The sequence below is a fragment of the Thunnus albacares genome, chromosome 7 (assembly GCF_914725855.1).
Source record: "Thunnus albacares chromosome 7, fThuAlb1.1, whole genome shotgun sequence".
In the NCBI taxonomy this organism is placed as follows: domain Eukaryota; kingdom Metazoa; phylum Chordata; class Actinopteri; order Scombriformes; family Scombridae; genus Thunnus; species Thunnus albacares.
In genome coordinates this window covers 31,180,202-31,193,073 of record NC_058112.1, presented here as the reverse complement: position 1 = coordinate 31,193,073, position 12,872 = coordinate 31,180,202, and the positions used below count along the sequence as shown (strand labels likewise).

Sequence of the window (12,872 nt, the reverse complement as noted above, 5' to 3'; positions counted from 1 at the left end):
ATCATTAAACAAAATTGTTTTCCTCCAGTCCTCCTTCTGTGTGCTGCATTAATCAATAACCTGTTCCTGCCTCCCACTCATCAATTTCATTTTATTCCAAATGTCCGACTGTGCGTAAGAGAGACAAGATGTTAAGTCTGGATTCTTTTCTTCTAACTTCTACTGTTGTTGTGATCTTTTCTTTTTGTCCTGCAAAGCGGAAAATGACTGAAAAGACTGAAAATGATCCGCTTCAATGTCTCTTTGTTCTGATCTGAACTGATCTTTGTGCATAAGAGTTGATAATTAGGTGTTACGTTTATTGCAGCAGCTTCACGAGGTGAAGAACATCCACATCACTCTCTGGAGTTACTACAGTTTAAACAGTGAGATGATAAGAAACTTGTGGCAGAATTTGCTGAACCATTTCTACTAAAATCCTTTAATATCACGCAGCTCTGATCAGGAGAATCGTTTTTACTCCAGAATCTAGTCGACAGACGACATCTGAAAACACGTGTGAGTGTATATATGAACCTCGGAGGGGCCCAGTCATGTCTCGTGCAGTCCAGCAGGGTTCCAACGTACGTCTTGTTCCTCCAGGTGACGTTGACGACCAGCATGCCTACACACACACACACACACACACACACACACACACACAGGGGGACAGTTAAACTTGACATGTACATTAACCGAACACATTTTCAGAAACAGAAACCTACAGAAGGTGTTACTGTAGCAGGAAACAGAGATATCAGATGTGACCCCCCCCTCCCTCCTCCTCCCTCCTCCTCCCAACCACCACCGACACGCTGAGCAGCAGATGTCAAATAGTTTCATACTAACATCAGGCTCAGCAGGTTTCTGAGGTCGAGTCACATCAATGATTCAGTAACTGTGTGACTAATTGCGGAGAGAAACTGAGTATTTCAGCAGAACTTTCCACAAAAAGGGGAGCAGATCAAAGTGTCCGGCAGCAGTAACAGCTCAGTGTGCAGCTGATGTGTGAACAGCTTCCTGGTAGTCGAGAGCGCAGGGCCGTCACCTTCACTTTGTCTCGTCAACACCTGCCGCAGCGCTCTCACAGGGTGCGTGCATGTGTGTGTGTGTGTGTGTGTGTGTGTACTCAGATTGAACTGTGATTCATGACGGGTTTTCAGATTTTTTTTTTTTTCCCTCTCACAGTGACATGTTAGACGTCTTGCGCTGCTGCTGCTGCTGCAACCGGAGCGCTTTTAAAACCGTTTATCATCCCTGCCGACACGATTCCTGCGGGGTCGTCGCGGCTGGTGGAAGCGAACGCGTCTCCACCACCGCCGGTGAAAGCAGAGATGTTTGTGTTAATGGCGGTGGACAGATGAAGGTCGTCCGTGTGAACGCTGGGAGTTATTCGGTCTTAAGAGCGCGAGTGTGAAATCGGTTGTGACTCGGGCTTTGTGGAAAAAACAACACCAACGTAGAGCTTCTGTCCACAGTCTGGGTGTGAGAGTGCCGTGCGGAGTCGCTCGTTAAAAACAACTTTCACTCATCAGACTCAGATGATTTCTGTCACTGTGATCAGAAGAAAAAACCTGAAACAGTTGACGATACTGTGGGAATTTCTTCTGGAATTTGCTCTTTAGTAATTTCTCAGAATGAAAGATGAGGGTTTAATGGAGGTTTTATGAAAGTGATGGAGCGGAGGAGGAGGTTTGTGCCAAAGTGTCAGTTTTGTTGTTGGAGCAGCTGATAACAGCTCAGAGAACACTGGAAACACTGAGCAGCATAGAACTGCTGCTGCTTTGAGATCTCGTGGGCAGATCTGTTGGCAAAAAGTGTGAACTCCTTTACAAACATCACAGCGGTTTTAACTCAGGTTTACATGTGAGGTGCCACCGCAGTGATGGAGGCTTGTTTACTTCCACCTACGAGACCTGGACTCGTCTGCATCTGGCAGCGAGTAGTTAAGGATATACAGCGTGTCCAACGGTTCACATCACACGACTCTAAATGTGGAAAGTTTGGAAAAGTTACGTAATTGTACCGCCAGCATTAAAAAAGGTGGAAAAACAAAGCCTGCATAGTTGTTTTTTTTTCTTAACAAACGTTAGCTTAAGCATGTGGACTCTTTGTCTTGTTCTTTATTGTTTCAATCAGGGTAGTTATCTCTGATATATCTCTCTATAATTAGATTTACAGGACATCTAAGTGATGAAGTAACGTGATTTGTCAGGTATTAAATTTGCTGGATTTGTCAAAAACAAACTGTCTGATTGGGTTATTGAATTTCCCAAAAGGTTTACGTGCTGTGATAGAACAAAAATATGAAATGCTAACTGGTTATTAGCAAAACCACCGAGGTAAACAGAAGGAGAACTTTCACTATGAGTTCTTTTATGTTTGTAAGAATAAAACACAGAGATTCTGACCTAAACGTGACTAGATGTGAGATGTATCAGGATGTGATTGTGTGTTTGTGTGTGTTTTGTTGTTGCGCTCACCGTCTTCGGTCTCCTGCCACACGATGCCTTCCAGGTTGACGCTGGTTCCCGGCTCGCAGGGTCCCAGACACTCCGGTTCGGTGGCGAGCGCTGCGTCTGCCGTGTTCACCGCTACTGAGCGCGTGCGAACCATGATCTGCTCGCAGGGAGACGAGATGTCGCTGTTGGCGACGGGAACGAGAAGGTGGAGAGGAGGAGGAGCGGGGGTGGAGACCGGAGACTCCATCTGGAAGGAAGGAGACGGAGAGGAAGAGCGAGATGGGGTGAGAGACGGGTCACAGGTCAACGTGTTAATAAGAGACCGGAGAGCGAAGCAGCCACAGCGTAGGTTGATGTTTGAATCATCCAATCACTGTTAGTACACCGTCTCTATACGTGGATTCATAGAACTGGATAAAAGCTGCACTCTAAAAGAAACTTCCCTGATTAGACCACAATTTTTAAAAGAAAGACAGACACCTGTGAAGCTGCAGATATGACACCTCCACCTGCAGACAAGGTCGATTATTACTCTCTCGCTGTTTTTCCATTAGCGAGACTCGATGACCTGTAACCTGAAGCTTCCCACAACATGAACCTTTGAGAACTTGTAGGGTAAAGGTGCTTTTCAGTTGGATCTTACACACTGAGAAAGATCAGATACATATAATTGAAAAGGTTGTTTAATGTAGTTGAGATGTGATGACACAAAGGGTTTCTGCTGGACTCGCAAAGTATATAACAATAACTCATAATAATATGATGAATTAAATGAATGTGACCCAGATAAGCAGCAGAAAATGGATGTTATATTTTTTAGGAGACATTTTTTGCCTTTATAATAGGGACAGTAGAGAGATGACAGGAGTTGAAGGGAGGTGTGATTGGGGGTGCAGACGTCGCAGTTATACGACATGCGTCTAAACCAGCAGGCTACCGGGGCTCAACAGGAGTGACGGTGTTTGCTGCAAACTCTACAAATCATAAAGGTTAAACAGCTTCTTGCAGCACAATCTACTGTCACACCAGTTTCACTTGTAGTTTATAGATGAAGAACGTCTCCTGACAGCCTGCAAACACAAACGCTACTAATGTTACTGTCTGCAGCAGGAAGGAGACCATATTCAACATGTTTATAACACTTTTTAATACTTTCTAAGACCTTTTTTTTTGAAGGAATTGAAGTCAGTGTGTTTTTTCAAGACCCGTAAAAACCACAAATTGGTAAAATCATTAATTTTCTATTGATAGCTAATGATATGGTATCAAACCTCAATAGTTTTTGGTGCTGACTGAAGGGTAGGGTAGTAATCTGACCATTAGTTTCTCGATTGTTCGTTCAGTCTATAAAAATAATAAAAACGCCCACAGTGAGGTCTTCAATGTGAGCAACAGTCCAAAAACCAAACATACCTAATTTATTGTCATATATTAAAGAAATGCAGTTAAATCATCACATGTCAGAAGCTGATAGCAGAGACTGTTCAGCATCTTTGCTTTAAAAAAATACCTGTAAATAATTAATATGTTATTAAAAACAGTTACTAGCTAAACATGTTGAACATCAGAGATGAGATGTAAGAGATGATGTGTTTACTGTCGACCTCATCGCTGCTGCTCAGTGTGAGGTCGGTATTTCCATTTCCAAATTAGAACCGAATCCAAAATGCCGAGAACCGAGCAGCTGCCAAAAAACTGGAATTTTCGGTTCTGCTTCTCAGTTCCTGAACATGATAACCTTTATTATTGCAAACAAAGGATGTGGCTATCTGTCTACGTCACGCATCAACATATCGAGAGAGAGAGAGAGAGCGACTGGTTAGCCCAACCTGACCAGGCTCACTTAAGGTGGACTGACCTTTAAGGTGGGCCTGTTATTCTCATTTTACTGACAGTCTCAGCTGCTCCTAAGCAGAGAACTGAGAAATGTCTGACTGCTGAGTCTCTACTTAAGTTTTGTTCAGTTCGTATAGAACAGCGTGCACGTCTGTGGTCTGCATGCAAGTCCACAGCTGTCCGCAGATGTGGAAAGTGTGAACTGGTGACATCACACTATGTAACAACAGAAAGTACTCAAAACAAAAGCAGATTGTTCTGAATTTGCTTATTTTAATAAAACAATAAAAGTAAACTCATAAAAGAATAAAGATATCTCTGTTATCTAAACATTTGACCTCTTTTTTTTTTTTTTTAACTATATCAGAGTCAAAACTGGGACTCGATAAGAACCGGAATCGATAAGGAGAATCTGAATCGATTGAATTAAAATGATACTCAACCCCAAGGGGAAGTGAAAGGACAAGAGAGGAAGAAGAAGACAAAGAAGAAGAAGAGGAGGAGGAGGAGGAGGAGCGACCCCGACCCTGTAATTATCAGGTGAGAAGCAGCTGGCGTGAGGCAGCAGCAGAGAGTGCTGGGAAGGTGTCATCCGTCACCATGGGAACGCTCCCAAACCGCCTCCTCACCGGGAGGCGGGAGCGAATCTGAGAGCAGCTGGTCAGAAAGTGTCACCGAACTTCATCCTGCCATCCTCCTCCTCCTCCTCTTCCTCTCACCCCCAGCAGAGGTCAAAGGTCAAAGCTGACTCACTGGATCATTTAACCCTGGAGCTGATGACATCACTGAGGATCAATTACCGGACTGGACTGAATATACGACGCTGTCAGTATCTGACACACGTCGCTCTACTGCGTATGACTGACACCGCAACTGATTATTATTTACTTTATTGATTAACATATTGGTTATCATTTCAAGGAATTATCAATTCTTCAGTCTAGAAAGTACAGGGTTGTAACTAACAGTTATTTTCATAATAGATTAGTCAGACAATTATTTTCTCAATCATTATGTTTAGAAAATCTCAGAAAATAGTGAAATATGTCTTGTTATGTTATTATTTCCCAGAGTCAAAGCTGTTTTATCCGACCAACAGTCCAAAACCCAAAGATGATCAGTTGTAGGACAAAGAAAATCATTAAACCACAAATTATTGGGAATTTTTACTCAAAAAAACCAATTATTTGATTATCAAAATAGTTGCTGGTTAATTTTCTGTCAGTTGATTAATCAACTAATTGTTACAACTCTGAAAAAACACATAAAACATTGATAGAAATAAAAGTTTAAGTTCACAGAGTCAAAGCTGACGTCTACAAATGACAAACAGTTTAAAACGGAAAAATATTCTGTTTATTATGATATAAAATGGAAAAAAGCAGCGAATCGTCACATTGGAGAAGCTGGAAACAGAAAGTGTTTAGAACTGTGACGATTTATCGATTGAGAGGAAATTTATCTGCAACTATTTTGATAATTATGATTAATAGTTTCGGGAATTTTTCAAGCAAAAACGCCAAATTGAATATTTTAAGGTTTTGGATTGTTAGTCAAACAACACAAGACACGTGAAAACATCTCCCTCAGCTGTGAGGAATCATAACGAAGCATTGGTCAATGTTTCCTGACAATTCATAGACTAAATATTTAATCCAGAAAATAATCATATTAATTGATGATGAAAACAATCTTTAGTTGCAGCTCTGGTTCTGTCTCTGTAAACTCCTCCATATCACTATAAACACATCTATAAACATTGTTTTTAGACTAAACAATCAATGAAAGAGCGATAAATACACAGTGGATTAATCAATAATGGAGATAAACCTTACACAACACAACATGATGACCCTTTACTGACCTCAACCTTCTGTCACCTGACACACGCTGCCCTGAGCAACCAGGAAGTTACAATAAAAACAAAACTCAATCTCCACTTGAAGACTTCTCTACACGTTTCCTGTCTCAAAACATCATCAACATCTGAAAACACGACGAGACGGACCGACAGGAAGTGAGACAGGTTTTGGTACCTGAACGGACGGATCAACGACATCCCGACGTTTGTTGCTGAGTGACTGCTGCCGTCAGACAGAAGGGAGGACAAACAAAAGAGACCCCCAGGAGGAGAAGCTGCTGTAACCTTGCCGACCGGCAGCTGATAGCAGACACCTGAGGCCTTTTGTTTAAACTCCATCAGTGCGTTACTGCGGCAACATCTGTCAATCACATGTTAAACCGGCCAATCAGAGTTCAGGCTGACGCAGGAGTCAGCAGCCGGTCGGAGAGAAGCTCGACACACCAGACAACCATGAACTAAAGATGCTTCTTCTTCTTCTGAGAGCTGCAAACAGCAAATATGTTCATTAACTATTCAACTGTTAAATCGTCCAAAATGTCCAAAATTTCTGAGACTGAGGTTTGAACTGTTGGTCGGACAAAACAATCACACAAAGATATTCAGATTATAACGTTTACAGATCTGAAACTAACATCTGATTAACAGACTGTTCACCCAAAGTTGCATCCTGGTCACATTATTACAGTTCTTCTTCTGAGTTATTACAGTTTTGCACTAGTTAAAATCACTGAATATTCACTGTGATTCAAGTGGAACTAATTGACTTTACTGTGATCAGTGGATTCGCCTGTGGAGGTGATGTAAATAGAAAATGTTTTCACATCAATTTTGGTGAACTCTGACCTGCAAATTAACACTGTTGACCAATAACAAGTCGTCTTGACCTTTGAGTGTTGACCTTTGAGTGTTGACCTTTGAGAGGACGGACGACCAAAAGGAGTCCAGAATGGACATGATTGCTAATTAGCTTTGTTGAACTGTTCACTTTGAATCTGTCAGAATAAAAACTGTTCCACCACAGAGACACATGGTTCACAGACAGCTGCGAGACAGGAAACGATGGTACAAACAGGTCTTTTGAATAAACTGTGTTATTGTTAGCATTAGCAAGCTTATTTTTCTTGTGTCCAATAACTTTATATTGAATAAAATGATGTGTGAGAGAGAAATAGAGAAAAGAAAAACTGTGAGAGTCGTTGTGACTGATTAGCTACTAGTTAGCAGTTAGCTACAGCAGTTCACCTGTTAATCCTGTTAGCAGCGTCATCAAGCTGCTAAAACCAAATCTGTTGCAAAGATAAAGGGATTAACTTCGCTGTGCCACTTTCTGATACACAACAATAGTGAACTTTCAACTTTTAGGTGGCCGTCGAGTTGAAAAGGATCCAATCAGCTCAACAATAACCTGAAACAATCCAACAACAGCATCACAACTCTCCACTGTTATGAGTCTTTACCGATTAGCTTAGAATATCTCAGCTGTCTGCAGTGAATAAAGATGGTGTCATGACAATCGCTGGATCACTGGTGAAACTAGTGATATATAGAATGACCCCATCAACCTCAGCTGTAAAAAAAATATCACAGTATCGACGTGCAGATGGTGTTTGATACCAGATATTTTACCAGACAGTTTAAACAGGAAACTCTCTGCTGCAACTTTTAGCTCCTTCTTGAAAAACTCCTATTAGATCATCTGTGAATACAACTGCTGTTCTCCAAATTTGCACATCTAAAGCCTGTAGCAGCAACTTTTTAAAAAAAAATTTTTTTATGCATCATCTGTCCTCAAGGTTTGACTTTAAGACAAAACAGCTCGTATGAATGTAACGCCGTTCAGACGATTTGACTCGGAAATCCCAGATGTTGGCACACAAAATAGTTGCGGTCACGAATCAAAAAGCGTCTCATGGTGGAAATCAAAGAACAGGATCATCACTTGACTCTAATCAGCTGAGCCGGGAGCGGTTTTGTTGGCCACGTCTCACTCAGAAAGATTTGCATGTACTTCAGATTATTTCCTTCTTGTTTTTCTTTTTTTTGTTTTTTTTTTACCTTGGTTTTGCAGGCTTTGACAGATTGCAGGATGTTCTGACAGGAGATCTGCTGAGCATGTTTCCTGAAAATCCCAAAGCTGATGAAGACTGGCTGGGTGTGTAGCTTTTACTGGTTTACCGACTGCTGTTGTCGTGGTAACAGGAGGAACCAGCTTTCCAGCTCCTCTCCTTCTCCTCTTAAGAGAATAAAAACATTAACATGGCCGCCTGGAATGCTGGGAAACCCCCCTGAAGACCAGAACACCCACCTACCAACCTCCTCTTACAGAAGAGGTGGGGGTGGGGGGGGCGGGGGCGGGGACCTGTTTTTACACCTCCGCTATTGGCTGCGGAGTTTTAACCAGCAACACACTCGCGGCTCTGATACGATGTTGTCTGGGGCAGGGAAACACCAGCCCCCACTCCTCCTCTCCATTCAGTCAGAGAGGTATTCATTACAACAACAAGCCACATTCCTTACAAGGTCACTCACTCACTGAGAGAGAGAGAGAGAGAGAGAGAGAGAGAGAGATTAGTGGTACTGATCAGAGCTTCAGAGAGACTCTCTGTGTGTGTTGGAGCAGGCGGAGAAGTTGATGTGATTACCTGACAGAATCTCAGCGGACCCGCTGACCCGCAATTCACACCACAAGCTGCTTGTTTTAAAGTGTTGCTCCTTTGAGGATTGGAAGGCGAGCGAGGTTACACAAGGCGGACAGACTTCAATAGATGAAAAAAAAAAAAAAAATACTATTTATGTTTTTCTTTTTTTCAGGCCATTTTCAAGGTGATTGTGGTTGAATCATGGAGACAAACAACGAGACGATCTGCTGAAAACATTCTTGTTCACTGAATAACACACGACTTACAAGGTCAAGAGGTACAAGACAGAGATAGTGACTACATGTCCCAGAGAGACTTGCAGTAAGAAACCTCCAGTCAGCTAGTGACACATACGGAGGAACTGAACTACTAATGAGCTGCTGCAAGAGTTGTAATTGATTCATTAATTTAAAGTGAACTATTTTCAATGTGCTTAATGTTAAATAAACTTCATCCTTGTCATGTTTAGCTGTCCAACAATGATAAGGATCAGTTGTAGCTGGTTAATTGGTTCATCAATCAACTGAATTAAAAATATGTGCTAGTTTCAGCTTCTCAAATGTGATGATTTAAAGCTTTTCTTTGTCATATATGATAGAAAATGTAATATTTGGGGGTTTTGGCCAAAAAATTTAAATATTCAGGACTTTGAAAAGATTAGTAATAATTCTTAACATCCCTCCACAAATGCAAACTACATAGCAAGAACACCAGAAGAGCTGCATCACTTTCAAGGCTGTTCTTATTATTATGAATACATAAAAATTACAGACAATCCCATAAAGTTATGAACTCTCATTACCAGATATTTCAACCGAGTGCATCCACTGCATCTCACAACCAAAACAGATAAACAACTCAACATTTAGACAAAAACTAACCTTGTTTGTGCACATTGTAATAACTATTAGCATGATTTAAGGCATCTTCACACTGTGATTTCTAGCTGTCTGAGTTGACAATCATGAGAGAAACGTGGTGAAATCTTTGGTGGTCAATCCAAAACGGTGTCCCAGATCTCACTGTAAGACTGGCTGTCACTGACCCGGCCAGAGTCTGACCAATCAGATTGCCCTGTATTAACTTTTACTGGCCTCGGGGCCTCGGGGCCTCGGGGCCACGGGGCCATGGGGCCGTGGGGCCATGGGGCCGTGGGGCCTCGGGTTACGCTGAACCTTGGCTTGCTCATGGGGGGGAATGTTGGGTCTCTGTAAATGAAAGATGATGGTCTTGACCTGCTCTGTGTGAAAAGTGTCATGAGATAACTTCTGTTGTGGCTTTGAGCTGTATAAATAAAACTGACTAGATCTATCTAGGCTCATGGATGCATCATGTAGTAACTACTCGCCATAACAAACTGACATAAAAAGCACTGACTAGTCAAGAAGAAAGCTGAGTATTTACAACAGATTGACATAACTAGAGCTGAAACAATGAGTTGATTAATTCAAATTTAAATTGTTTAACAATGCCAAAACATTATCTGGTTCCAGCTGCTCCGGCGTAAATGTTGATTTAATTTGGGAGTGCTGTTCAGGCAATAACAAGACATCTCAATATGTCAGATTGGGCACTGGAAAAACAGTGGAGGGCATTTTTCACTGTTTTCTGACATTTTGTTGATCGGAGGCCCTGGCTGGTGTAAGGTTTTAAACGAGTAAATCATTTGTGTTCGTGCTTCTCTGGTATGACTTGCTTCATTTTTTTTTTTTTTTTTGAAAAATAGCACGCAAGCACTGATAATAAAAATCACACAAACACTAACACAAATCAGCAAACTCCACTGATGATGTAACTGTTTTCCAAGCATCAGTGTTGAAACATTTACTGCTGTTGTCTTTTGAGTTATAGTTTACGGAGAGCTGTGATGCTATAAAACGCCTGGAGTCAATTTATGTCCACGATGCCATGTATGAGACTAAATTAACGAAGAACCACAAGAATCCTTTTATATTCCTTTCTGTCATCCTGCAGAACGACTTCTACACATTACAATGAGTATCAAACTACTCATAAAGATTATGTCTAATCTTTCCAGGTGGTTCTCGTAGCGATCTCCGTCCTCAGAGAAACATGTGAACAACAAAACAACAACTGAATCTCGTCTTCCTCCACTTCTTCTCAGTTGGCAGGACAACAAAACTGCACCACAGCCAACATCTGGTGAGACAGACGGCCAGCTGACCGAATCACTGTTTTATGTTCATGACGTGATCTGTTCATGATAACTGCTGCTAATCAGCTATATAGACATTTTAAATGATCAATCAAAGTTCTTCTTCTGCCACACGGTGCTTCACTGGGCAAGTTTACATCATCACAAGGCTGCAAACATTAGTTGATTAATCAACTATTTTTGATAATCAATTTACAAAGTAAGTTTTCAAGCAAAAAAAAAAAAAAATCAAGAATATTTTCTAGCTCAAGCATCTGGATTGTGAGGATTTGCAGCTTAAATGCTATATAAATTAACTTCACTATTATTATTTTTATGTAATAGTTAACTGAATATTTATGTTTTCTTTCTCTCTCCTGTACTCAGGTCTAATGATGATCTTCATTAAAGATTAATCTCTTTATTTTCTCCATTAGGGGAATAGTTGTTTGGTCTATAAAATGTCAGAAAATTTGGAAAAATGTTGATCACTGTTTCTCAAAGCCAAACGTCCAGCCCACAATGAAACTCTGAGCTGGTGTTTTAAGATTTACACACTCTGGAAGCTGCTTCAGAAGAGCTCAGTTTTGGGAGAAAAACACAGTTTTAGTTTGGACAGAGGGCTGAAAGACAGCGAAGATGTGAAAAAGATGTGTTTAGAAATTAAAACAGTTTAGTGTGGACATCCTCTTAGAATACTGGTTTATTGCACACAATGCATTAATCTGGTTCTTCAAAGTAAGCACATTATTTGTGTGGATGTCAGACTCAGCAGAGAGTGAGGCAGAGTCCTTGAAGACGAACCGCACACAGTCGCCCACCTGCAACACATTCTTCTCCTATCAGCGGTTCTGGGAAGCGCTGGTCACCCTGAACACACGGCTGAAAAGCCACGTCAAGGAATGAAGTTACACATAAACACACACACACACGTGATGAAAAGCCATGCTTGAGAGGCCTTCAGGGAGAAGGTGGTGATAATACACATTAAATGACAAAGTCTAGTATTAGTGCAGATTTTAACAGAATTCCCCAAAGTTGGCAAAAGAAAATGTAGTGAATGCTTGTTCCCGTCCACTACTGTTGTGGAATGTGATGGAAATATGACATTTCTGTTAGTTTCATGAGTGACATTTAAAGGGGACCTATAATACTCATTTCCAGCTGTATATTTTTATTCCAGGACTCCACTAGAGTAGCTTTGCATGATTCACACTTCAAAAAACTCCTTATTTATCTTATACTGGACCTTTATGCAGCCCCTTAGTTCAGCCTCTGTCTCTAACAGGTAGTCTTAGCTCCTGTCTGTTTAAGACTCTGTTCTGATAGGCCAGCTTTCTGGAAGCCTGCCAAGGAGGCAGCCATATCAGAGTCGTGTTAAGTTACTGCTGATGAAAACCTCAAATTTCCTGTTTACTGCTTCCTATTAAAAGCGTTTACATGACTAAATAACAGGAGACTTTTATTGTGAATAATTTACAGGAAATTAAACATGTTCCTCACTGGATTAGCAGAGCTTTGTTAGCGGCGCTAAAAACCAAATCGACACAACAACATACGGAGATATTTGGAGCTGTTTGTTGAGCAAATCGCAAAACGCAGGGAGGAAGAGTACAAGCAGAAACAGCCACGGTGATGATGATGTTTGATGAAGAGTTGCAGACGACCAGCACACCTCCAACAGGTAAACTACTTATTTTACTTTGCCCTGCTGTGTAATGGAAAAACACATGGCTCGGCGTGACTACACTGCACGGAGCAGATGACCATGTAAAAAAGTCCATCACAAGCCCACTTTGGCTGAAAGTAGAAAAAATTGTTGTAAACCGAGAGTTCATTACTTCTACATACGTTCTACATATGTTTACCTCGTTATTTCACACGTTGGCCATGTTCTAACATTAAACATATGACTCAATATGGAAAAGCGTAATAGG

The 12,872-nt window shown here is 41.2% G+C and overlaps 1 protein-coding gene and 1 long non-coding RNA gene across 3 annotated transcripts in view; both read right to left on the bottom strand.

The window, feature by feature from the left end:
- The window catches only part of LOC122985399, a 365,027-nt gene that overhangs the window by 307,397 nt on the left and 44,758 nt on the right, over positions 1-12,872 (bottom strand). The window lies entirely within an intron of this gene.
- znf609a (zinc finger protein 609a) overlaps positions 1-12,872 on the bottom strand; it is a 59,453-nt gene that overhangs the window by 8,933 nt on the left and 37,648 nt on the right. Inside the window, exons 1-3 of one of the 2 annotated variants that reach the window (XM_044355879.1) lie at positions 8,197-8,369; positions 2,463-2,688; positions 517-604 (exon numbers count right to left, since the gene is read on the bottom strand). In XM_044355879.1, the coding sequence (XP_044211814.1) occupies positions 517-604; positions 2,463-2,688 (314 nt within the window). In that variant the 5' untranslated portion in view covers positions 8,197-8,369. Of the gene's footprint in view, positions 1-516; positions 605-2,462; positions 2,689-8,196; positions 8,370-12,872 lie in introns of those variants that run through there. The other variant, XM_044355877.1, reaches the window with a different exon arrangement.